Source organism: Lodderomyces elongisporus, chromosome 5, assembly GCF_030384665.1.
Source record: "Lodderomyces elongisporus chromosome 5, complete sequence".
In the NCBI taxonomy this organism is placed as follows: Eukaryota; Fungi; Ascomycota; class Pichiomycetes; order Serinales; family Debaryomycetaceae; genus Lodderomyces; species Lodderomyces elongisporus.
This window is the reverse complement of record NC_083677.1, coordinates 460,426-486,237: the sequence shown is the minus strand read 5'-3', so window position 1 is coordinate 486,237 and position 25,812 is coordinate 460,426. Positions and strand designations below refer to the sequence as shown.

The following is a 25,812-nucleotide window of genomic DNA, read 5'->3' as shown; positions in this document are numbered from 1 at the left end:
CAACCATTTCCCAAAACCATCTCCACCTCCCCACCTCCACCTTTACCCTCACCCTCCGCCTTTCCCTTTCCTTTAGCTCTTCACCCCGCATTTCCATACAAGTAGAAATGGGAACTCAAGCACATTGCTAACCTCTGTGAAAAATTTTGAGATTGGTAATAGTTTTTTTGCTACATTATATATACTACTATACGGCTTTGCTCTTGTTACCCAAAATTAAGATTAAAACAATACAATTGGAGAAAGTGTCTTTTGTTCTGTTCTTTTTTTTTATTATTACTTTCTTTTAAGGATGATCTATACAATACTTATTTTTCCAATCATATATCAACTTTACTTTACCACCACTGAAATATACTAATGTATGTATTGTGTAGAACAACCTACAAAGAGAAAAAAATAAATAAAAAATCAAAAGTAAATAAGAATAAAAAATGAGAACAGAAAAAAAATAAAAAAAGAAAAAAGGAAAGAAATGACAGGGAATAGAAATAATTAAAGAAAAAACCTTAATACTCCCCACCAGTTCAACTTCAATCATCACACAGTCTTGTTCTGATTTGTTTTGTTTTGTTTTGTTTTGTTTGCCTTTGCCTTTGCTCTCTTGTTTTCCAAAAAAAAAAAAATTTAAACACATCTCTCAAGTAATGATCTCCGACAACGACGAATCTTTAATTGGAGGATACAGGTGTCGGCAATTCAACATCAAATCCAAAGATGAGTTCCAACAGATATCAAACTTGATCTCAAATCATCTTTCAGAACCATATTCCATCTACGTATACTGGTACTTTTTAAACAATTGGCCACAGTATACATATGTCCTTCTAGATCAAACAGACAAAGGCAATGACCAAGAACCTCTGGAACTACTGGAATGTGATAACAACGAACAAGTTATTGGTGTCATCATCTCCAAAGTCGAACCACACAGAGAAGTAAGGTCACGAGGCTATATAGGAATGCTCGTGATTGACCCCAAATACCGAAACAAGGGACTTGCTTCAGGACTAGTCGAAATGACCATAAACAAGATGAAACAAGAAAACGTCGATGAAATCATGTTGGAGACAGAAGTAATAAATAAAGGAGCTTTGAATTTATACGAAAGCTTTGGATTCTTGCGAACAAAAAGACTATACAAGTACTACTTGAGCACCCATGATGCATTTCGACTAATACTACCATTGAGCGACAAGGCACATACAAGAATAGCATTCCTCCCGCCACTATAAAAAAAAAGGAAAAAAGGAAAAAGAGGAAAAGGGGAAAAACTAAAGAGCATTTATTCTGCAATTCCTCTTCTTTTATGTTTTATATATCCTTCAGTGTGCAAAAAAATAATATATACAATTGGTTTGCTTCTGCAAATGAGCCTCTAAAAACAACTTGAAAGCACATGGAATACTTTTTCAATAGACACAATTCAAGAACTCAAAGTAGTAAAAAAATTAGAAACGACAAAGGAAAACAAATAATGTATATAGAGAAAATATATACTCCCCCCCCCATCTTTCAAATACAATACTTCATTTAAATTAATCAACTTTATACAGAGTACACGTATCCCTCCAATTTAAAGAAACAAGAAATAAAAAAAAAAAAGGAAAAAAGTAAAAATTGAATGAAGGTAACGCGCTCGAGCCTTTTGTTGTATTTTTTTTTTCAATAAAATCGCCCTTTAGTTTTTATGTTGCCCTGTGTGCCCTGTGCGACGCGTCCGTTTTTTCAAATCTATACCAAAAAGGCAAAAGAGCAAAAGAGCAAAAGAGCAAAAGAGAGAAAAAACTTTTGTAAGTTTCTCTGATTTTTCCACCAACACCATTTCATTCTTGTCCTTTCTTTTTTAAGAAAAGAAACGAAACAAATCAAACTAGAAGAAAAAGCAGACCAACAATCAGCTTCAGTAGTACTTTTTTTTTTCTTTGCTATATCAATTAAAAGAAAAATAATACATTCATCCAATTGTTCATAATACTCAGATAGTATACACATATTCTTGCTTACAACGCCTCATATAATCAAGTCAAATCATGTTGGAAGGAAAATTCGATGAATCAACATTCTTGAAGAAAATCGTTGATGCCATTAAGGACTCTGTCAAATTGTGTAATTTCAACTGTACAGAACACGGTATCACCGTGCAAGCAGTCGACGACTCGCGAGTCTTGCTTGTCTCATTATTGGTTGGCCAAACCGCATTTAGCGAATATAGATGTGACAGAGACGTGACATTGGGTATTGACTTGGAAAGTTTTAGCAAGATCATCAAGTGTGGCCAAAACGAAGATTACTTGACCTTGTTGGCTGATGAAAACCCAGATAGTGTGATGACCATCTTTGAAGACAAGAAAAGAGAAAGGGTTAGTGAATACAATTTAAAGTTGATGAATATCGATTCGGAATTCTTGAAAATCGACGATATGGACTACGACTCAGTGATCAATATGCCAAGTGCCGAGTTTTCCAAAATCGTTAGAGATTTGAAAAACTTGAGTGAATCATTAAACATCATTGTTACTAAAGACTCGGTAAAGTTCACTTCGGAAGGTGAAACTGGTAGTGGAAGTGTTGTGTTGAAACCATACACAGATATCGAAAAGCCAGATGAAAGTGTTAGCGTGCATTTGGACAACCCAGTCGATTTGACATTTGGACTCAAATACTTGAATGATATTGTGAAAGGTGCAAGTTTATCTAGCTCAATCACTATCAAGTTGGCTGACAAGACACCTGCATTGTTTGAATTCAAATTGGCTGTTGGGGGATACTTGAGGTTCTACTTGGCGCCTAAATTCGACGAAGATGAATAAGTTTAATAATATAATTAGTAATATAAGTAATAGAAACTATTGGTAAGATTGTGAAAGCAACAACAACAACTCACAAAAAGTAAATAAAAGAACAGAACAGAACAGAACAGAACAGAACAGAACAGAACAGAAATAAATCAATGTGCTCAACTGAGCATAGTAACAAGAATTGTAGTTTGCCTTTGCTGTCAAAATAATCAACTCCAATAGCACTTTTAACATCAAAATAACCATATAATTTTTTTTAAAAAAAATAAAATAAAATAAAACTAAACTAAAAGAAAAAAAACTCTACTAACTCTTTCTATCGTGCATTTCTTGACCCCATTTATGCAAGTCATTCTTAAGACGATCAGCTCGCACAAGTCCATTTCGCAATTGTGTCAAGTTCTCAATATATTCATGTTGACGTTGAATGCTCACTTGAAGATAATTTATAAGTTCCTCTTTGATGCCACCATCATCGTCCTTTGGTTCCAACAGTTCATGGAAAGCCTCGAAACGCTTAACTGCTGTGGGAAGAGCAAAAAATGGGTCCGCTGAATTTTCATCGTCGTCGTCGTATTCATTATTGTTGTTTTCCTCTGCTGTGCTTGTCACATCTGCACTAAGCGCATCTTTCTTTTGCCCTTGTTCCAGATTCTTTTCTTCTTTATCCTCTCCAATTCTTTCCTCGCTTGTTGAGCTTTTCTTATCGTCATTTAATCCATGGTCATAATCCTTTAACCCCAAGTTCTCCTCCAACAAGTAAAACCAATCTTCACCATTCAACACTTGGAGCAATTTATTCAACCAATTCAAATTGTTCTGTTCAATCTCTATCAAGTCAATCAACTCCATTGCTAGTTTGCTCAAAGTCTGCAGCTTATATGTCTTTGAGATTGCTGGGTGTGTCACAAGCTCCAGTGGATGATTTAGTGGAGATAAAAGCTCAACTATCCTTGCAGTTTTCAAAGGATGTATCCTTCCCTCTCCTCTATCGTCATCATTATCTTCATCGTCGTCGTTGTCTTCATCCAGCCATTCATTCTCTTCTTTGTCACTATAATCGGCTTTCTTGCCATAATAATCGCTCCATTTTCGTTTGCTTCTTCTATTATTCCTCTCTATAGTTTCATTCGTTAACACCGAGTAAGGTTCACCTTTATACTCTACAATCTTTGTTTTCAATACATCAAGCGAAGGATGTTGGCTCAATAGTTTTATACCTCGATTCGAAAAGGGAAGCACTTCAGCCGTGGACGCCAGTTCATTTGTTGCAAAAGTGGGAGCGGAAGTAGCACCGCCATCTTTGGCCAGTTGTTGACGCTTGGCAAATACGGTGTCTCTAAACCTAGTAATCACTTCTAAAGAATTACTATCCATCATCAATATGTGGTTTGGTAAAGTACAAAAAAAGACGTGCGTGTAAGTGTGTATGTGTGTGTGTGGAAGGGGAAGAGGAAAGGGAATTAGGGCTCGTGATGAAAATTGGGGACCTTTGCGTAAAAATGAAGTTCTATAAAGTCAAGCATGAAAATTGCGTATGATGCGCTCTGGTATGTGTGCTTAAAATTGTGTGTTTAAAAATGTGTGTGGATGTGTGTAGTTTAATAAAGCCGCATACTTTGCTACATCGAGTAAAATGAAAAAGCTACATTGTGATATTCTAATAGTCACGTGACTAATTAGGGAAGCGAATAGAGAAGACCATAAACGACAAAGCTTTCCTTTTTTTTTGTATATATCGAATAAAGGTATAACCATGGACCATGGAAGAATTGAGTAACTTTTGTAGCAAGTTTAAAAATGCTGAATTGATGTTTCAATTTTGGCTGATCTTTGTTTAATAATTTTTGAGAAACAAATAGTATTATTTTTAACTATTGAGAAACTATGGTCTAAAGATTGGAGTTGCTTTTCGCACAGTTTTTAGTAAAATTTGGTGCAAAACTCATACAAACACTTCGGAGAGAATCTTGAACTATTTACCAAAAAATTACTCTGTATATACACACTAAAGTATCAATTACGACTTTTCCTTTTCTTACCCATTTCTAATGAAATAGACTGGTATTACAACTTGCTATACTCAGTGAGCATCCACTTGAGTAAACTTGAGTAAACTTGAGGGGATGAGTTGGTGAGTTTGGTATAGACAAAGAGAGGAGAAGGGGGAGAGAATGTGTGTGCGAGTGAGAGAGCGTGTGCAATGTGTTACCAATGTTGATACTTGCACTTGGAAACGAATTATGCTGGCTACACAGTGTGCCGAAACAAGTGTGGTAGCTATCATCTCTCGCCTCCCTCTTTCTCTCTCACTCTTACTCTAACTCTTTCCCTCTCATTATTATTATTATTATTTTTTATTCCCTTTTCCTCTCTTAGCTATCTCCCCTTTCAGCAATCTTCCAGCCATTTACATAACAAGTGTAAACAAAAGAATATGAAATTGTGCAATTGCGCACTACCTCTATTGCCTACAACGACTAATTAGGGGGGTTGAGGATGTTGGGAGTTATATGGTAGCACCAAGTAATACAAAATCTCACCACTATATAAATTTTACACATAGTCTCGTCCACTACTCAAAAATATATACACTGTCCTTTTACTAACTACTACTAACAACAGATACTATTACTACTAACTACTACTAACAAGTGATACATAGTTAATTTTAAGGAGTAGTAGTTGTTTCCACATAGTAGCAGACAAACAAACAGTATGTATACATGCACACACACAACTAACGACTGTGCCTTATATATATATATAAATATGTAAACATATATATATATCTATCTATATATGTACACAACACAGTATCATCAACAAGGAAAGAAAGAGAAGAAGAAGAAGGATACAATCATACCAGTGTTTCCACTCGAACCTAGAACCCAGAATTCATAGCTCACTACTCAGTATTCAGTACTCAACACACCGCATGCTAGACACATACACATACACATTACTCAATGGCTAATAGCTAAACTGCAATTGCCCTTGGAAACAAGCCAAACTTTAGTAAAAGCTCAACAACGAAATATTTGACAATGCAAGGTTAACAACTCTATACACGACAATTGGAACTATCGATTATATCTACCAATACAAGGAAAACGAAAAATAAAAAATGAAGAAAGAAAAGAGAAGGAACGAACAACAGCCCAGATAGTCCCATATTGGAAGTGCAAGAGTTGGAATCTAGAAAATTGTCAAATGCTACACATTTCAGAGCTGAGCTAATCAAGGCACTTGAGACAGTTTAGCTAATAAGTCAATTGACCTTTTCCAAAAAAAGGACATATATGTATATATGTATATATGTATATGTGTGTGTGTTCTTAGGTGCTATTATCTCCTACATTAGAGAATACACATTAGTGAATGTGTTGAGTTTGAATATTGCGATTTTGTTTCTTACAACAAATTTTTCTTTTTCATTTTGGAATAGTGAAAGTTTCTGGGAGGAGAATTTTAGGTACTGTGGGAAGCTTGAGAAAAAAAATTTGGGGGGAAAAAAAAATTTTGGGAAATATGGAAAGAGTGGGAATTTGAATTTGACTATGAAATGGGAACTGGGAAATGGGAAACATGAAAGAGAGAGGGGGAAAAAAAAATTGGTTGTGTGTTTGCACATGCGCGAACAATTTTTTTTTTCTCCCTTTCTTGTCCCCGCTCACTTAATGCTGATGTCGACGCAATTTTGTTTTTTTACCAATTGTGCACGACCAGGATATATTAAGAGAGAGAGATAGAGAGACTCAGACGCAAACACGCACACACACAGATTACATTAACGCGAAGTACACGTTCTTAGACACATTTACACTACTTTGCACATCTACACTTACACCCAAACATACACATTGCTATATGCTGTTGCACAAAGTCGCGCACTTTCTTTAGTCTACTGCGACTAATTGTCTTGGTAAATTCAGATACACTAAACGCCAAAATTGTATTAAGCACAGTGTTTTTGTTTACACTTTGTATTGTGCAATTTCGAAAACCACAACAATCATAACAACAACAACAACAACAACCACCACCACGTCCATATAGTACATGAGTGTGTTTGTGTCCAAGTCTACGTCTCGAGAGTGAGTGGGATCTCTTTCATATATTATTCAGATTCAGACACTTATTTTCTTCTTTCTCTCTTTTTTTTCTTCTACTACTTTCACTTTCTTTTTGGTTCTTCACTATCAAAACATCTTTTCTTGTATATCATTGTTACTGATACTGAGTTCTGATATATATATATATATATTCATACACATATATATATACATCTACAATCATAGTCATCAACCGGCAATTGCATATATACTAATACTTTGTTAATTATAGTCCATTGAATTAGAATAATCTAAAAAAAAACAACAATATGGCTGCCGCAGGTGAAAGAAAGAAATCTTCTAGAAAGAAGAAGGATCCAGATGCACCAAAGAGATCTCTCTCTGCATACATGTTCTTTGCTAACGAAAACAGAGACATTGTTAGAGCTGAAAACCCAGGTATTACCTTTGGTCAAGTTGGTAAGTTGTTGGGTGAGAAATGGAAGGCTTTAGGTTCCGAGGACAAGGTGCCATACGAGAACAAGGCTGAGGCTGACAAAAAGAGATACGAGAAAGAGAAAGCCGAGTATGCAAAAAAAAACTCAGTTTAGAAGCAGCAAAGACACAAAAACAAAATAGTAGTGCCAGTAGTGCTCAAATTCATCACCAACCCACACCACCTCTCCACCAACAACAAGCACCCCATATCACTCAACAACAACAACCTTACCAACAATTGCCACCTCAACACTACCAACAACCACCTCCTCCAAACCTTCCTCAATTTCAACAACAACCTTATCAACAACAACAATCTCATTATCCTTATCAATATCAACCACAATACCAAAATCCAAACCAACCACTTCAACAACAACAACAACCTCAAAATCCTAACCAACAACCTCAACAAGGTCAAGGTCAAGGACAACAAGGACAACCACCACACCCAGGTCAAGGCCAGAACTCTGAATACTATGACTATGGATTCCAAAAGGATTTCTGGATGTAAGTGAAGTATATTGAAGAGAATTTGATTTTTTTGATTTGTTTAATTTTTTTTATTTGATTTGTTTGTTTTTGTTACTCTACAATTAACACCACCACCACCACCAACACGGAGACAACCACCACCCCATATGATAATAGCTTTGCTCTCACTCTTCAAAATTGTGATCACCGTCTTTGCTAGCTTCGCTTAATTGTCTTTTTTCACCTTGATCACCATTTAGAAAAAAGTTTTGATGAGTGGACGGCTATTATCAAACATCCATTTATACTGTTGTTGCTTTACCATTATACTACTTGTTACTACTATTACTATTACTATTACTACATTTATATTCTACTTGATTTGAAAATTTTTTATCTGTTTTATTTTTTAGCTTTCATTTGAAACTCAACCCATCTCACAACCTATTTTTTTTTTTATATCTATCAATTACAATTATAACTTTTTCATCATTACTACTGAATTATTATAAATTATTTTATACTTTTTTTTTATATATTTAAAGAATACAAGTGAATATATCTAGGTCAATTAACTGTAATCTTTTTTTTTTCTTTTGTGATCAGCGTTGTGATTGATGGTGATGTCAATTTCGATGTTAATGCTGATGATTGATTGTGTTGTAAAAGCTTTGCTCTTTAGAGAGCCTCAGTAGGGAGTACTTGGTGTGGCAACCATCCTCGTATCACTTTAAAAACTCCCCACACATGACAATGCATATAAACAAAGAGGAAAAGAAAGTATACTTTGACTCATTATTCACGGTTATATAGTACTACCTGATCAATGGATCAGTAATCTTTTGTGGCTAATTGAGTACTTGCTTGAATTACAGCATTTCAGAGTGTCGACAATATTGCAAGAACCGCTTTAACATTTTTTTGCCCTCTCTTTTTCAATTACCTTTTTCTTTTCTTTTTCTCTTTTATTTGTGCTTGCGCTTGAGCTTGAGCTTGAGTTTGAGTTTGTGTTGGTATTTGTATTTGTACTTTTATTATTTTCTTTTCTTTTGCTCTTATAAGCATAAATCTTTCCTCTTTTTCCACCCCCTTTAATACCCTTCCGCTCAACAACGCTCCCCCCCCCCCCCCCTCCTGCTCCATCTCCCGGTTCAGTTTGAACTTGTTTAGACTGATTTCCAAAAAATAATTTTTGGTTTTTTTTTTTTTGTACATATAATTTTGGCAACCACATTCTCCACTTATAGGATAAAAAGGTTTAATTGTTTCATTCGCCATGTCTCCATTACCTCCACCATACTACAACGACGACAAGAGATCGTTTGCGTACCCTACCGTGCACAAGCGTTGGCCCACCATCATACAAGGTGCAATTGACGATGTTCAACAAACAATTGAAGATGAGGGTCAATCACATCCAGAGATTAGGGAGTCTGGAGAGCTGATCCTTACTCAATTGAAACAATTATTACTGGACTTCCAAAACGATTTAGTTGTTCGGCCATTTACAGAAGAAGAAATTGACTTGAACGAAAACTTGACTCATTTCAACACCACTTTAGCAAAATTGAACACTCAACGTAAAGTTACTTGGCAAACCGGCCCTTGGCTTTATTTGGAGTGTTATCTTTACCAGTTTGTCAATAATATGTTTATTGGTTCTACAGCTAAATTCTGGCACTCGTTTGATGTCTTTTACAGATTAAAGACAAAGACATTTAAGCAATCGGAGTTGGGAGTGTTGGAGTTGTGCAAACGTTATGAAACATTATCAAAACAATTGGAAAAAGTTCAAGGCGACGAAGAGACGTTGTACTTGTTGTTTACCGAATTTATCGACATTTCGCTTTGGGGAAATGCCACTGACTTGTCACTTTTGGCTGGAAACGTCACATTAGAGGACATCAAATCAGTCCAAGGGGCTGAAGTTAGAAAACAAAATGAAGAGAAAATTATCGTTAATGATTTGCAAAAAGCATGGCAAAAAAGCGGCCTTAAAGAAAATGTGGGCCAAGGATCTACTAGAGTAGATTTTATCTTGGATAATTCTGGTTTTGAACTTTTTGCTGACTTGATCTTGAGCTTGTTTTTGCTTGATTCGCAATTGGCTGGAGAGGTGCATTTACATTGCAAGGAAATTCCATGGTTTGTAAGTGATACCATGCCCAAAGACTTTGATGACCTTTTGAGTCAATTGGATGATCATGAATTCTTTGCCCAGATCTACAAAGATGATCCAAAAGCTATTCAATTGGTATCTAAGAAAATACATGGATACTTTAAGGAGAACAAAATCATCATCAATCACCATCCATTTTGGACATTGGACTACAATTACTGGGCTATTCCACAGTTTAAAGATTTATACACTGAGTTGCAAAAGTCCAACCTCATAATCTTCAAAGGTGATTTGAATTACAGAAAGCTTACAGGCGATTTGCAGTGGCCAAAGACAACACCATTCAGCGAGGCAATACAAGACTTGCAAAACAGTGGATTGACCATTTTGTCATTGCGTACATGTAAAGCCGATGTTTGTGTCGGACTTCCAAATGGGTTAAATGAAAAGTTAATAAAAGAATACGAAGAGGCAGGAAACGAAATTGGAGAATTTTGGAGTAGTTCTGGTAAATGGGCAGTTATTTCCTTCAACAAATGATGGTATTTGTCAGGTTCCATTTCCATTTTCATATATGTTTTCATGTTCAATTTCATATTCATTCTCTCCGTCGATTTCTATTTAGATAAACAGTTATAGATATATCCTTTAAATGCATTATAGATGTCAGCGACATATTGTTTTACTTAATTCCACCTTGTTATATCTTCTTGTGTTTTTTTTATTTATTTTTGTTTTGCTATCCTCTTTCATCATGTTTCCTGTTTTACATTTTTTTTAATAAAAGCCATCTTTCAAAGTATATAACAGTCTGACTTTTACTGCTTTAAGATCTCTCATAGTTCACCAGCCTTTCGCGAGTTACAAGCAACAATCTTGAACTTATCCACATTAATCTCTAAATCGTTGTCATTGCTGTTGCTATTACTATTACCATTGCTATTACTGTTGCTTCCACCACCTACATCGCTCAACTTCACAATCACGTTTTTGATAATAAATGTCCACACATCATCGCAGAATCTATATGTGTCCAAATCACCTTTGAATGTAAGTTTCAGCTTAGCGATGTTTGCATCATTCTTTAAATTTTCAGCTATAATACGATCAAAATTGTTGAGGATCCGGTTAGCGAGCTGTGGTTGTATTTTCTCATCGGAAATTAAAGTGTCCAATGCATCGGCTAGTGTCACACCAATGGTAGATCTTCTATAAAGTTCGTAATATGCTGGGGCGCTCATTATTGAGAATTCAAAAAAGCTGTTGTGCGAATAAAAATTGTGTTTGTATATATATATATATATATATGTGTGTGTTTGTGTGTGTGTGTCAAAGAGACGGTTGTGGTAAGATCGTTTTATTCTGATATTTAACTGGTAAATAAATCGAAAAGTTGCCCTTTTGTTGAAGAAATTGAAATACCAAACAAATAAAGAAAAATTGGCAAATAAAGGAAAGGAAAGAACTAAAATCGGTGGATTTTATTGAATCTTTCAGTAATGAAAAGTGATGAAATTGTTTTTATGGTCTCTATCAAATGTAGTTGTAAATCCAATCTCAAAGTAAATAGGCAAAAAAATCGGGTATTAATGAAAGATTTGGGGGAGGGAGGAAGGGAGAAAGGGAGAAAGGAAGTGGTGGTGGAGGAGAAAAAGGAGGTTTAAGAGTGTGTGACAAGGAGTTGCAAGTGTTGCTAGATGGAGGTTATCATTATTATTATATTTTCTATTTTTTTTTACTGAGACAACCTCATTTTTAAAACAAAGAATTTGCCGCACAGAGCCGCACATCAAGTGTTTCTAAACTTCACTCATTTATTTCTCACATTTTCTATAGTATTCTTTATTGCAATTCCTTTGTTGCATACAAGTCATACTATATCGCCATCGATTTAAAAGCTCAAATCAACAAATCATATCTAAAAGGCTTTTCTTTTGTGTCTATCTATCTATCTGTTTTTTTTTACCCTAATAAATATCTTTGTTGATGATGGAAAATCTAACAGTATCAGAGAGATTCAGTTATGCACTTGAAGAGTATGAAAATTTGTCCCAACGTCAAGACCGTCATGATTCCATAACTTTTCAGACTCATTTATCTAAACTTATAGGCGAGTTTCAGATAATATTGAGGTTAATTGACTCGCTCTCGCTATTCAGTGAGAACGAACCCATTTCAGAACTCACCACATCATACATTCCGTACTTGAACACCTGGTACTACTTGGCAAATTTATATACACGTCTTCTATTGAAAGAAGGTGTTGGAATTGCAATTGACAATAAAGTGGGTTATCTTGAGCAGGCGAAATTGTTTCTTATTGAATTTTTAACAAATGTGGGAAACTATGAGCAATTGAACAAGGACCAACGGGAGAAATTGGGGATGTTGAAGCGCGGAGAAGAGATTGTACAATCACCACAATTAAAACGCCAGGAAAAAATTGAAAATTTCAGAAAGGAGAAAGACTTGAAAAAGAAACTTGAAACTTTTAAGCAATTGAAATCAACTGGGAAAAGTAGGGAAGCGGATGTTGATGAGGAGGTAATAAGAAAAATGTACCTCGATCAGGTACAGTTACATATCCTCAATTCTTTCAACTTGGCTGATCTGATAGCCATGGAACTTGCTGTACTATCAAATAGGCCAAAGATACTGGAAATTACGCAAGGTGCAAATTTTGAAATGGCACGACTGCAAGGGATTGATGACGACAGAGTCAGACAACAAACAGACCCAACGGGGTTTACAACCCGGGTGGAACAAGTGCCAAAATCTAAAGCGCAAATATCTGATTTAATTAGTAAGCAAGGCAAGATATTACAACCATTTACCATCACGAGTAATAGACGAGAAGAAATGAAACAACGGGTTTTTGGAACTGGCCAAGTATTGCCATCTATGACAGTTGAAGAATATCTTGATTATGAATTGGCCAATGGTAAAATGATGAAGGAAGAGCCAAAGAAAAGTGCGTTGAGCGATGACAATGATGATGACTATGACGATGATGAAGACGATGAAGCGCAATTGGAGAAAAGGAGATGGGATGATTGGAAAGATGATAATCCAAAAGGTTCAGGTAATACAATGGGAAACATTGGTTAAATATCTTTAGTTATAATAATAATTTTACTGATATCAATTACAAAAGACTATTGTACTGGTCACAGTTACGTGAAAAATAAGAAAAAAACATATTAATAAGACTATTAATAAGACTATCAATAATGCTATTGAGAGTTAGATTTAGCTGAGGATGGATAAATCATCATCTAAATTCTTCATCCATTCAAAGCATTCAATCTCAATATGTTCCATCTTAACTATTTCTCTACCATCCTTCAATTGCCTCACGAGCCATTGATCATCTTTAGAGAATGTTTTCATCAAGTTCAAAACAATCATGTAGAGTTCTAAAATTTTGAGCTTGACTCGCTTTTCAATTGTAGTTGTTTCATCTTTGAAACGAGTGATGAATTCGTATAATGCTTCTACTGCACCCCTCTGGTCACCTAACTGGGGTTGATGAGAAGTAGGAGATTGCGCCAATGTCTTTAATTTGTCGCTTCCTTCTGTAACACACCCAAGTAATCTCCACGAGTACAAGTACTCGTAAATTTTTAATGACTGGAATAGTGATTGCTGAGAAGCAAAATTGTGAATGATCGAGTCAATCATACTGTAATGCTGTATGTAAAAGTCCTTGTCTTTATCACTGTAACCCTCCTTCCACTCGAAAATAAGCTTGATTTTCAGGTCTTGGATAAGCTTGTGGATGAACTTTGTTAATAACGATTGAAGTTCAGGGGTCTTGGACAACTTACTAAGCGACTTTTCAACCAACTTAAAATCAGCAATCGTCAATGCTTGCTCAAAAACATTAAAGTAATAACTTTCAATAATTGTATCATTCGTGCCATTATCGATAGCCAATTGTTCCAATTTTAACGCAACTTCAATAAACAGATGATCATCTTTGGCCAGATGGGTTGAGCTTGTCTTTATCTGTGCTAAACACAATAAAGATAATGCGTGGAAATATTCAGATTTTGATGGGTAATCATCAAATTCTTCAAGGAAAGATTTGAAATTGCTATCCTTCTTCAACAACAGTAAGGACTTGAAGTCGAATTTCATTACTTCGTCATAGTTTTCAAATGCGTTAAAGAAACCTTGAGGATCATTGGTGATTAATCTGATTATTCCTGTGAAGAACCTCTCGTTGTGATCAAGCTTTGGTAAGAAATCTTTCCGTAAATATTGCCCCTGGTTGTGAACAATCAACTCTTGTATTGCAACAGTTAAATAAGCTTGATTTGGCGATAATACCTCATGGAAGAAGTAATCAAAAGCAGCGTTAATTTGCATCGAGTCGATGAGCTTTGTAAGAGTTTTATCTTTCAGCACAAATACCAGCCAAAAGAGAGAATTTTGAACATTTGCCACGGTTGACAATTCAACTGGTGCCTCAATAGAAGAAGAGGAAAAGCTTGTTTTGAAGATCAACTCAGCTGTATCGTAATGGCGTATGCTTTGAACCGCAGAGTTTAGCAACTTAATAATCTCATCATTAGCTTCACAAACAAGTAAAAGGATGATCAAATCCATCAACAAGTCCTGATGCTGTTGCATGATATTTTGGAAAGTCTTGAAGACGGCTAATTTTGCAAATGAGCCCAAGCTTGATACAGAACTTGACGATACCACCAACAGGAAATCGTTATCAAAGAGCAATGACTGGATTATTTGCAAAACATCGGGAATTTCTCCTAGTTTGAGTAAAATTTGTTGAATCTCACTTTCATCAATCTTGCCCTGTAGGTATGTTTGGAAAACTTCATTTGCACTGGCTGCGCCGTCAAATTCATTAAACGAAGTTACCAATTGTCTATGTAGCTTTTCGTATGATTTCGTCGATAAAGTCTTTCTGAACTTGTCAAATATTTGCATAAGTTTGCCGTCAGCACTATCGAGGTTCTTGTAACTTATTGATTCGTAATAGCTCGAGGGTCTAAGGAAAGTGTAGCCACTAGCTTGTAAGCAAATTAGACTACTAGTACTACCAATAGTATCACCGAAACCACCACTACCACCACTACCACCACTACCAGCAGTAGCCGTAGAAGCAGTTTTAGTACTGGCACTAGTAGCAGTAGTAGCAGTAACCGCAGTTGTTACATTAAATGGGGCAATTGCAAATGCTTCTTGGCTTGTCTTGCTAAATTCTTCACAAAGGGAATACAATTTAAACCACAAGTGTTTTGGGGATTCCCTTTGCTTTGAAGAATGTGTTTGAATCAATGTCTCAGCAAAATGTCTCAACTCTAGTGGATTAATCAATTCTGTTGATTTCAAGTGTTGAGCTAAAATGGTTAGCGATGTTGCTACAATGAGATCATCAAAATCGCCAGATGCAAATATTTTGGTGGCATAGAAATCCAGATCACGAGATTGCAAAATCGCTTCTTCTTCAGTATGTGACGAAGGTTGGGATACATCAATCAGTACAATAGATCCATTTGAAAAATCGAGGGTGTAAATAGCGAGTATGGAGGAAGTATTGGACTTCCATAGGATGTGGTACTTTATATATTTTTTAGCTTCCACAAATTCCACTTCATAATCTTGAATAAACCATATCTTGTTCTGGAATGTAGAGTCGTGGAAGAAAATATCGGAATTGGATAACAACGTGTTTGGTAACTCAGGTTGGAACTCAAACTTTGTCACTTCTTCCAACAATTGATTTTCTGAGTAAAACCACAGTTTAAATGCAAATCGACTTTTGTTGGACTCGCCGTTTTTTGTAGTAATAAACGATGTAACGAGTTTCTTCCTATTGTTGGTGTCGGCAGCATCGAAGTTGTCGACATCCAAGACTTGCAAGTACTTCGTAGGCACTCTTGTAAGCCACATGTCGTGTTCACTTTTGTTGTACAAAGTCGTTGTCTTTACAAGCAGGTGAGTACTGACATTCCAGATTTTCAATTCTTTGCTTACTGACAATGTAAGAACTTTACCATCTCCAAATAAAATAAAGTCGACGATTGCATTGGACGAAATTCCATTAATTTCAATATTTCTTTTACCGCCACCAAAGAGGCCGCCAATAAAAGATACAGGTTCATTGAATACAAAAACAGATACGTCAGATATTGGTGTTTGCCTCGAAAAATGTAAAAAGCCACCATCCTTGAGTGAGATGAACAAATTGAGCTCATCACTTGCCTTGATCGAGAACGGCTGAGATCTCATTTCAAACGAGTAAGGTACCGAAATTTTCCCCCATTTATCAAAATTCAGCAATACCAAGTTTTTTCTGTTTTCGATAAAAGTCTCGATTGGGATCTGTAAACTGATTAATAAGTAGTTGGAATCAATTATATCTATCCAAATGTAGTCCTGATTATTGTGAAAAGTCACACAGTTTGGCGAGGAGACAACATTGGGCAACTGAAGTTGCAAATTTTGAAACTTCAATCCAAGACTATTTGCCTTGAGTTCAATTGGAGTAAGGATAATTGTTTTTAAGTCATTTAAGATTGAACATGAAATAGTGTTGAAAAGGGAAACTTTTTCAAACTTGAGAAATCGCCCGGCAGTAGCTAGCCTCTGGTGAAATTGATCATTTGGATCAGTTATTGTTGAGTTTATATTAGACAAGGCCGACGAGGATGAATTAGTAGTAGAAGTAGTAGTAGTAGAAGAAGACGAAGATGCTGGTAATGGTGATGAGGTTGAAGGGGATGATGATGTATTGCTATACTTTAATGGTAATCGTATATTGTATGTTGGTAGATTGCTGGCATATCCCAGCACGTTTGACCTAGCATAGGTCACACTAGTTGCACTCATTCCTGGATGTATATCTACGAATGAGCTGAATTTGCAAAAATGTACAAATGGGAATTGTCAATGTGTATATATAGATATACGTATAGTTTAAAGATCGATGGTTGTTATTGTTTCGTTTGTGAGTATTCTAATTTTTTTTCTTTCTCTTTCTCTTTCTCTTTCTTTTTATTCATTTTCCTTATTTGATTTTCCAGATATGAGTATACAAAACAGTTGCAGAACTTTTCTGCGAAAACCATTCCACAAATACTTGCTTCTAAATTTGTTTCCACTACTTGAAACTTTATAAAATCACAGAACGTACCCAATGGCTTCGGTAGTGTATTACAGGTTTCTACATCAAAAGAATAAAAGCGTCATTCATTTTGACGGTACGGCAATCAGTGTTTTTGATTTGAAGAAGGAGATTATCATTCAAAACCAACTTGGTGCCGGAACAGATTTCAACTTGCGATTATATCATTCTGAACAACCGGACTTGGAGTATGAGTTAGACAATGATATTATTTCTCGGTCAAGTTATGTGCTAGCCAAGAGGTCACCTGCCTCAGCCAAAATGGGCAAGTTCAACAATGCTTCGCGGTATATCACTGGTAAACCACGAATAAATCGAAAAGTCTTCAATAATACCAATGCCGCATCCGGTACGGGTGCCTTAGGAGCCAGTGGAGGCTTATCTGGAGCACCAAGCACAGTTTCTGCGGCACAGCTAGGCGAGAATGCCACAGAAGAGGATAGAATCAAATTGATGTTTGAAAACCAGTCCACTGCATGGGCACATACACAAGATGAATTGGCACAACATAAGATGGTTTACTATAAGCCCACGGCAGCGGCAGCTGCAAATTCTTCAGGATCCAATCCTGAAGATAAGCCACCGCCAGGATATATATGCTATCGATGTGGTAAAAAGGATCATTGGATCAAAAACTGTCCAACAAATAATGACCCTAATTTCGAGGGTAAAAAGATTATGAGAACAACGGGTATTCCCAAGTCGTATTTGAAGACAATTTCCAGAGAAGAAGTCGAGAAGAACTCCAATTTATTTACAACAAACGAGCATGGCGATATTATAGATAAGGATGGTAATGCCGTATTGATCACTGAGGAAGGTGAATATGCCATTGCCATGGCGGATTCAAAGACATGGATGAGTTATCAAGAGAAGTTGCAAAATGCAGCAAAGAAATCTAAACAAGAATACGAGTCACGGTTAGTAGCGTCAGCAGAGCAAGAGAACAAGTTTGAGCTCTTGGATTCCTTATCGCCAACTAAAAGACTACTCCAGCCTCCAATATACATGACTCCATGCTGTACAGATGCCAGTAAATTGAAGAAATTAAAGAATTTCAATCACAACCAACAGGAGTTGGAAAGGGTGTTAATCGAGAATGATTTTCATTGTCCCAACTGTGATAAAGAGGATGTATACATTGATTCTTTAATTCAGAACAAGGAGTTGGAAAAGCAGTTGCAGGAGTTTAAAGACGCCAAGGAGAAAGAATTGGGTATAAACGATCCAAGCAAGAGACCATTAACAGATATAAGTGGTAATGGTGGTGACGTGGTAGATCCCGATAGTAAGCGACAGAAGGTGCAACAGTTTCCTATGGGGATGGTACCACCTTTCAATATGATGCCAGTCCCACCGCCGCCGCCACAATAACAACAACAACAACAACAACAACAAAAACAACTTAAATAGATGTAGCAAAAGTAGATATTACGATAAACTAAGCATTCATAAAGATGATCACAATACTGGCGTGGTCGGTAACAATAACACTTTTATTATTGTGTTTTATATGATTTATAGGGCTTTACTATTTTAAAAAAAAACAAAGAGCAAATCGACATGGAATACACGACCCTCATTGAAATTCTTTTTTTATTGTATTTTTTCTGCCATCGACAAAAAAAAAACTTTTTAATGCAAATTATTTTCATCCTAAATATTTTCTGTCTCTTTTTCCTTTCCTTTCCTTTCTTTTCTTCTTCTTTTCCTTCTTCTTTTTCTTAGAACAACAATAGACTTGTGTTTACAGTTTATAATCTAATTAGTATGTTTTCAACACTATCAATTTGACTCAATCGGTATAACGGCAAGATGGAAATAGTGCAGAGACTTTGCAGGATTAAAACAAATAAAAATTAAAAGGATGATCAAACTACATAAAATTTTCAAACTAGAGTATGTGACTATTATGGAATGATCACAACGTGTATATTATCTGATTAATTTACAGTCTTGAAGTTTATGCCATTTTTTTCTCATACTTTGCCAATTATTGAAGAATGAAGTCAAGTCAACTAATACTTTTATTTTTTTCTTATTTTTACAAAGACTTGATATTAACAATTGCAGAATAAATGTATGTGACATTTTGAATGTTTGCTTTTTCTTGCTGAGGCTACTCTTTAATTTCGTCTCTTTCTTTTCTTTCAAGAAAAAAAGATCAATTTCTATATTTATTATGATGATTTAACAAAAACAAAGCTGGAATTACTGGCTGAATCTCTATGATTGATAAGTTTTTGCAAAACGCTTCTGATATTACCCCAAAAAAACAATATAGATGATCTTGAAGGAAAGAAAGATTTGGAAAATGAAACAAATGGTGGTCATGAGTGAGAAATTTGAGTTTACAAATATTTTACTCGAAATAGGTTTGATACTAACTATTAAGTTATAGTGTATGTAATGGGCACAATTTGAGCAATTTGAGCAATTTGTCAATATGTCAAATATTCTATTTGCTTTCTTTTTTCTGTTGTTTATTACAAGGAGGAATTATTGCACTGGGCACTGATATATATTATGAGTGACAACGCATCTATGGTGGGCCTCAGAAACCCATCGTGACTGATTTGTTTTGATTAAAAAAGTTTTTTTTTTTTAATTCAACAAACAACGAGAATTTGATTCGAAGATAATCATACTAACTGATTCCATGAATCTAGAGACAAAATTTTTCAACCACAAATACTCGATTTCAATTTGTATTTTGTTGATGAGAATAGACACAACGAGTATGTAATTGATTGCACAAAGCCGAACGTTTGAAGTGATGATTACCTAGATGACGAGTCAGAACCTCGGGTTTCCCGTTGATGACAACCTTTTTTTTAATACCATTCATGCATTTCTGATTCAAAATTTTGTTTTGTTTTTGTTTTTTTTTCTTAAGTTAATAATTATGGAACAATAAACTAACATAAGTCTAGCTTGAAATCAATCATGTTTTAGCTGAAGAAAATTATAAACCATTCACGAAGGTGGCATTTTAGCATATGCTCGATATTCATAGTAGATGTACTATTATGACAAGTTGTTGAAGGAATTTTTAAAGGGATGAATTAACTCAAAAAGACAATATAGACAAGCATATGTCTGACTTTTCCAATGAAGAGAGTCTTTTACCTGTCTGATTTTTCTTTCCTTCAAGCACTTGCATTGTTGATATATTGATGGATATGGAGGATGATATTAAGAAGCCACTTTTTCCTGAATATAAGCTGGTGAATAAAACGGCAAAATAATTTTACTTTGCGGTCCCTTTATTTCGTCCTTTTATCGGAGCTCAAAGCGTTTACTTTCTTATATTTTCTTCTTTTTTTTTTCCATTGTTTTTATTTTTTTTTTACTATTACTATTTCCGCATTCGACTTTTTATTTGTTGATGATGATTATGCCACATTTAATCACGACGGTCTACTGTTTGTTTAAGGACTGTTAATCCTTAAATGTTGATGATAAATACTCGGCCTTGACCGGCCGGTGGTGCCTGATACAACAAAATAGAAGCGAAAGTGGAAATCAAAAATAATAGTAAAAGCAAAAAACAAAAACAATAATAAAAACAAAAGCAAAGAAATCTTTGTATATTCTATTAAAGGAGTAGCAATTATGAGGGGAACTGTAATGTAAAATTTTTGTCAATGTCTCCAGGACTATGAGCAGAATGAGTTGTGTTGAAACTCATTTTGATGCGTTTTGGAGAGATTGGGGTATCGAGTGGTATGTATGGTCAAAAAGATCAAAATATTAAAGCCTATTTAAGTGATGACATTTTTATATTTCACGAGATCAACATCGATGAAGTAAAAAACATAAATTCGATTTGCATGTCAGTCTGATACTACGGTTGAAAAACAATAGATAGAATAAAAAGATATCGTTTACTAACTTTAGGTATACTTTAGATAATTGGAAATGTTAACTGATTAAATCTTTTTTTTGATTGTTTTATTACTGGTTTCGTCAAGTTTCTGTTCTTTTTTTTTAATATACGCTTTTTGATTATATTGATTTTTCCTCGTCTCTTTTATCTTTGATACTTCACCTCGTAGTTTGCAATAGTATTAGTCATTTACATTCGACTAGGCTTTTGATTAAATGTAAACAAAGGTTTGTGGAAAGATAGACTTACCTTAATACTGAATTTATTTTGTCAACAGTGTGCAGTGGATGCAGTACAGCATTTAATTTAAGTTTTTGTTTATTTTGATTAGCGAATTTGTGTGTGACTCATGACATTATAAACCAGTAAAAATAAACAAACAGACAGACAGACAGGCAGACATTCCTTTCCTGTCACGACTTTACACACCCAAGTATTTCATAAAGAATATTCAATAGAATTAGAGTAGGTGGTGTAGATCACATTTTCTCAACTTAAATACCAACTTGGTTTCCCTTTTAGAGAAAATCTTTCAAAAAATTCTGAATTTTAATTTTTCTGTTTTGGTTTGTCTGTTGATCAAAAAGCTTGCCAACAATCATCTTTTAATCAAGACTCAACCAAATCACTTTTAACATGATTTATCCTAGCATTTAAATGAATTTTTTTCAATTCATCAGCTAGAATTATCTATACAATTCGGCATATTTAATAATATTTTGTGGAGTTTGACTACTTCGGAAATAGAAGTGGGAGTTTTGCAACATGGTAGCAAAGATAGAAGCTCGGTTGCGAAAAACTCGTTATGCACCGTGTTGATAGTAGTTGTTCAAGTATATTTCCAAAAAAAAAGATATACAAGAAACAAACATACAAACAAAGAAACCAAAAAGAAAAAGAAAGATCAAATGGTCTATTACATGAGGTATGTTGGTTTTTGTTTAAATGACTTTTTTGAGAAAAAGATAAAGATGAAATCTTATTACACTCGCCGCATTGATGGAGTTTTAATCCAATGAGAAAACTAGAATACCGATATGCATTAATATATTTATTTATTCTGACTAGTCTTGTTCCAGAAATATCCAGTTCACAACACTCTACAATTCTGTACTAACACAAGAAATATCAATTGTGTAAAATAAAAACATTAGGTTCTTTTTATTAAATTCAGAAAAAAAAAAGAAAAATTACATCTATATATATATAGCTATAAACAGAGAGAAAGCTAAAAAGACAACTTTCAAAAACTTCCGTTCTTTTAATGGTCAGCTTTTTCAGCTGTTGGTAATTGCTTTAATGATTCTCTTATTGCCTCCACTCCTTTCAACAAGTCCTCTTCGCTGATGACTAAAGGTGGTGCTAATCTAATAATGTTATCATGAGTTGGTTTGGCCAAAACACCATGGTCTTTCATCAACAAACAGAGGTCCCATGCTGTTCTGCCATTTGTCTTTTTATCATCAATGACTATGGCTGCGAGCAAACCTTTACCTCTAACTTCGCTAATTATTCCATCACTTTGAGACTTCAATTCTTCTAATTTCGAATTAAGCAAATCACCCAATTTTTGTGATCTTTCCACCAAGTTTTCGTCTTTCAAAACTTGTAATGCAGCAATAGCGACCCTTGATGCCAATGGGTTACCACCATATGTAGATCCATGTGAGCCTGGTTCTAAAGTGGACATGATTTCTTTTGACGATAAGACAGCAGACACAGGGATCACACCTCCAGAGATAGCCTTACCCAAGAGTACAATATCTGGTTTGACATCTTCAGACAAAGAGTGTTGGTAGCACAACATTTTACCGGTTCTTGCCAACCCAGTCTGAATCTCATCACAAATGAGAAGACAATTGTACTTTTTACACAATTGTTGAACCTTAGGCAAATAGTCGCTTGGTGGAACCACAATACCAGCTTCACCTTGAATTGGCTCCAACAAGATTGCAGCAACTTTGTCACCAGCATTCTGCAATGACTTTTCAATATCCTCAATCACACCATAACGAATAACGCCGTTTTCCGAATCCTTAGCACCTGGGATTTTGGGTCCAACATTTTTCAAAAATGGACCAAAGTTGGTTGTAGCATCTTCATCTGTCGACATTGAGATAACACCCAATGTTCTACCATGGAAGTTGTTTTGTGCCGCCAATATAATAGCTTCATCTGTGGGGATTCCCTTTTTAACATAACCCCATCTTCTTGCCAATTTCAATGCAGTCTCAACGGCTTCTGCACCCGTGTTCATTGGCAATACCATTTCGTAGTTGAAAAATTCAGTAATGTACTTGGCATAAGTACCAAACACATCACTCGAAAAAGCACGCGAAGACAAGGTCAATGTTTGGGCTTGGTCAATTAAGGCTTGGATAATTTTTGGGTGGCAATGGCCTTGGTTGACTGCCGAATAAGCGGAAAGAAAATCGAGGTACTCTTTACCTTCTGGGTCCCACACGTGTGCACCAGAAGCCTTGTGAAAGACTACTGGCAATGGATGGTAGTTGTGTGCTGAATATTTTGATTCATAGTCCTTGGCAGTTTGCGAGGAAATGTTGAAATCTGGGGAGGTTGACATTGTTATTTCTGATAAATTATTTAAAGATGTAAATTGTTTTCTTTTTATATTTTTTTCGTACTTTTGATGGTCTATGTCCAAAAAAGTGAATGAGCAATTGGATAAATATATAAAACCAACGAAAATGAAAGGGATGGAAAAAGAATACAAGTATATATGTATATGTTCAAGTACAAGTAAGGAAAAGAATTAAAAGAAAGAGAAAAAAAAAAGAAAACAAAGTTTGGCAATTGGGGAAAAATTCAAATGTTTATATACTTTGAAAAGCCTGATGATACTTTTTCATTTCCTTACTAGTTTTCTAGATTAATTTTTCAATTCTGCGGAGATCATCAACATAATACTTGTTCCCCACCTCCCAATTGAGTACTGTGCCTCATCAATGGACGTGTTGTTGTTTATCCGTGTATGGCAACTGAAAGCATTTTAGGAATCACGTGTCAGCTTAAGCTATACAATTTCCAAGACAATGTATATATAAATATAAATATAAATTTAGAAGAAGAAAAAGAAAAAGAAAAAGAAAAAGAAAAAGGTGACATCTAATGGCGAGCATTGAAAAGTTTATGTAAAAGGCAATCGATAGAGACTAAATAAAAATGAATAGGAAATACAAAAAGAGGACAAGAGAGAAGAGAAAGAGAAAACGAAAAAAAGAAGGAACCTAGGTGTTGACTACCCAATTGGGTAGTCTCGGAGCAAGTAATGATAAGTATGTTTTGTGTGCAGAAAAATAGAATAAGTCGTGTAAATTGTGCTAATTGGTTTAAATTTCATCGTCATTCAATGGATAAGCGAGACGAAGGATGAAATAGAGTACCAAAAAAGAGTACGAAAATGGGAAAAAACTACAGGTAGGGGCAAAGAATAAGAGTTACAATACCGCAATTACCCCAAGAATACAAGTCTATCTGAAAGTCCATAAAAATTATAAAACTTACTAAACACAACTCTAACTCGATTTTAGTAGGTCCAGAAAACAAAAAACAAAAAAAAACAAAGTACGAATTGAAGAAAGAATGTCGTCACAGGAGAGACAATACAAGAGATCAAACCTTAGGGACCACGCGTCCTATACAGTTGCTCCCTTTACAAGTGACTCCAATGTTATGTCCTCGCACTATGGACCAAATTCAGATTCACCCTTGGTATCAGTTGCAATGAGGATCAGAAAAGCCGTCAGTGAAGGTTACAATAATGGGCAACTGAATTTTTCAGGAAATTTCCAAAGATGCCCGCTTCCAAATAACATGTCTTCACCACCAATGTTATCTTCTTCAGAATCGACTAGAACAGTTTCAAACTTGGAGGAATGGGATAGCTACTACAAAATCAATAATGCTCCTGTGCAAACTTTAGATGCAAATGGTGGGAACTATTACGACCAGAGCCAGAACGCTTTGAAGAGAAAATTTAATGATTTTAACGAGCAACAAGAACCAGAAATTGCTCTGTATCAAGCTAAATATGGTGCTCTTCACTTCAATGAAGAGTTTTAAGAAAATAGTTTAGATACGAAAAGTACGAATTTGAATGTGTGTGAGTGTGTGCAGGGGGGGCGGGGTCGAGCAGGGAAAGAGAGAGAGAGATAGACGAGGGAGCGGTATAGTATGGAAGTCACGGGATAGACATCGACGTGCTTTGCATTTGACTTCCTATCTGAGCACTTATATATATATATGATATTAGCTCCTATCACGACCTCACCATGACTTTACCACCATTGCAATTGCTTTGAAAGTGCTTAACTTCTAGAACACGAATATTCAAACCCGCATTTAGTACCAGTTTAAACCCTTGTTCTTCAGTTCAGTTGAGTTTAGTTGAGTTTAGTACAGTTGAGTTGAGTTTAGTTGAGTTTAGTTTATTTCAGTTCAGTTCATTCCACTATAGTATAGTTATTGTTATATATTTGATTTCTTTTTCCTATCTTTTTCTTGTAATCGAATTGTAAGTGTATCCTTTCTTTTATCTTTTCTTTTCTTTTTGTTTTCGTTATTTGGTTGTCACTAATTTAATTCTTTCCAGTAGATGTGGTTCCTCTTTTTGGCATTAACTCCACCTTTCCATCAAACTTTAGAACACCAATAACAGCTTTTTTTTGTGGTCTTTTAGGTTCTGTGATCGTAGTATTAACAGAGGCATTTGTGTTTTCGTAGCATTAAAATTTATAACCGAGGAGGTTTTTTTCATGTGACAATAAAAAAAAAAACTAAAAGAAAAAAAATGATAAATGAAA

At 35.2% G+C, this 25,812-nt stretch overlaps 11 protein-coding genes across 11 annotated transcripts; 7 read left to right on the top strand and 4 right to left on the bottom strand. All coding sequences in view use genetic code 12, as the record gives it.

The window, feature by feature from the left end:
• Window positions 1-647: 647 nt before the first annotated feature.
• naa30 (N-alpha-acetyltransferase 30) lies at window positions 648-1,235 on the top strand (the record flags this gene model as incomplete). The annotated part of the gene is made up of 1 exon (XM_001524318.1): window positions 648-1,235. The coding sequence occupies one exon, from the start codon at window positions 648-650 to the stop codon at window positions 1,233-1,235; it is 588 nt and encodes a 195-aa protein (XP_001524368.2).
• A 798-nt stretch (window positions 1,236-2,033) lies between these two features.
• Window positions 2,034-2,813, top strand: POL30 (proliferating cell nuclear antigen; the record flags this gene model as incomplete). Its single annotated transcript, XM_001524317.2, has 1 exon — window positions 2,034-2,813. One exon carries the CDS (start codon window positions 2,034-2,036, stop codon window positions 2,811-2,813), a length of 780 nt encoding a protein of 259 aa, XP_001524367.1.
• Window positions 2,814-3,107: 294 nt separating this feature from the next.
• Window positions 3,108-4,178, bottom strand: RXT2 (histone deacetylase complex subunit Rxt2; the record flags this gene model as incomplete). Its single annotated transcript, XM_001524316.2, has 1 exon — window positions 3,108-4,178. One exon carries the CDS (start codon window positions 4,176-4,178, stop codon window positions 3,108-3,110), a length of 1,071 nt encoding a protein of 356 aa, XP_001524366.2.
• A 3,007-nt stretch (window positions 4,179-7,185) lies between these two features.
• Window positions 7,186-7,467, top strand: NHP6 (Non-histone chromosomal protein 6; the record flags this gene model as incomplete). Its single annotated transcript, XM_001524315.1, has 1 exon — window positions 7,186-7,467. One exon carries the CDS (start codon window positions 7,186-7,188, stop codon window positions 7,465-7,467), a length of 282 nt encoding a protein of 93 aa, XP_001524365.1.
• A 1,637-nt stretch (window positions 7,468-9,104) lies between these two features.
• Window positions 9,105-10,487, top strand: HRT2 (Hairy/enhancer-of-split with YRPW motif protein 2; the record flags this gene model as incomplete). The annotated part of the gene is made up of 1 exon (XM_001524314.2): window positions 9,105-10,487. One exon carries the CDS (start codon window positions 9,105-9,107, stop codon window positions 10,485-10,487), a length of 1,383 nt encoding a protein of 460 aa, XP_001524364.2.
• A 296-nt stretch (window positions 10,488-10,783) lies between these two features.
• toa2 (Transcription initiation factor IIA subunit 2) lies at window positions 10,784-11,188 on the bottom strand (the record flags this gene model as incomplete). Its single annotated transcript, XM_001524313.1, has 1 exon — window positions 10,784-11,188. The coding sequence occupies one exon, from the start codon at window positions 11,186-11,188 to the stop codon at window positions 10,784-10,786; it is 405 nt and encodes a 134-aa protein (XP_001524363.2).
• A 258-nt stretch (window positions 11,189-11,446) lies between these two features.
• Window positions 11,447-13,055, top strand: TAP42 (Type 2A phosphatase-associated protein 42; the record flags this gene model as incomplete). Its single annotated transcript, XM_001524312.2, has 2 exons — window positions 11,447-11,492; window positions 11,953-13,055. 2 exons carry the CDS (start codon window positions 11,447-11,449, stop codon window positions 13,053-13,055), a joined length of 1,149 nt encoding a protein of 382 aa, XP_001524362.2.
• Window positions 13,056-13,196: 141 nt separating this feature from the next.
• PVL30_004055 (uncharacterized protein) lies at window positions 13,197-16,805 on the bottom strand (the record flags this gene model as incomplete). Its single annotated transcript, XM_001524311.2, has 1 exon — window positions 13,197-16,805. The coding sequence occupies one exon, from the start codon at window positions 16,803-16,805 to the stop codon at window positions 13,197-13,199; it is 3,609 nt and encodes a 1,202-aa protein (XP_001524361.2).
• Window positions 16,806-17,112: 307 nt separating this feature from the next.
• MPE1 lies at window positions 17,113-20,055 on the top strand (the record flags this gene model as incomplete). Its single annotated transcript, XM_001524310.2, has 4 exons — window positions 17,113-18,388; window positions 19,496-19,502; window positions 19,770-19,838; window positions 20,034-20,055. 4 exons carry the CDS (start codon window positions 17,113-17,115, stop codon window positions 20,053-20,055), a joined length of 1,374 nt encoding a protein of 457 aa, XP_001524360.2.
• A 2,195-nt stretch (window positions 20,056-22,250) lies between these two features.
• CAR2 (ornithine aminotransferase) lies at window positions 22,251-23,573 on the bottom strand (the record flags this gene model as incomplete). The annotated part of the gene is made up of 1 exon (XM_001524309.2): window positions 22,251-23,573. One exon carries the CDS (start codon window positions 23,571-23,573, stop codon window positions 22,251-22,253), a length of 1,323 nt encoding a protein of 440 aa, XP_001524359.1.
• Window positions 23,574-24,592: 1,019 nt separating this feature from the next.
• On the top strand, window positions 24,593-25,072 carry DIF1 (Des-methyl DIF-1 methyltransferase A; the record flags this gene model as incomplete). Its single annotated transcript, XM_001524308.2, has 1 exon — window positions 24,593-25,072. One exon carries the CDS (start codon window positions 24,593-24,595, stop codon window positions 25,070-25,072), a length of 480 nt encoding a protein of 159 aa, XP_001524358.2.
• Window positions 25,073-25,812: the final 740 nt, after the last annotated feature.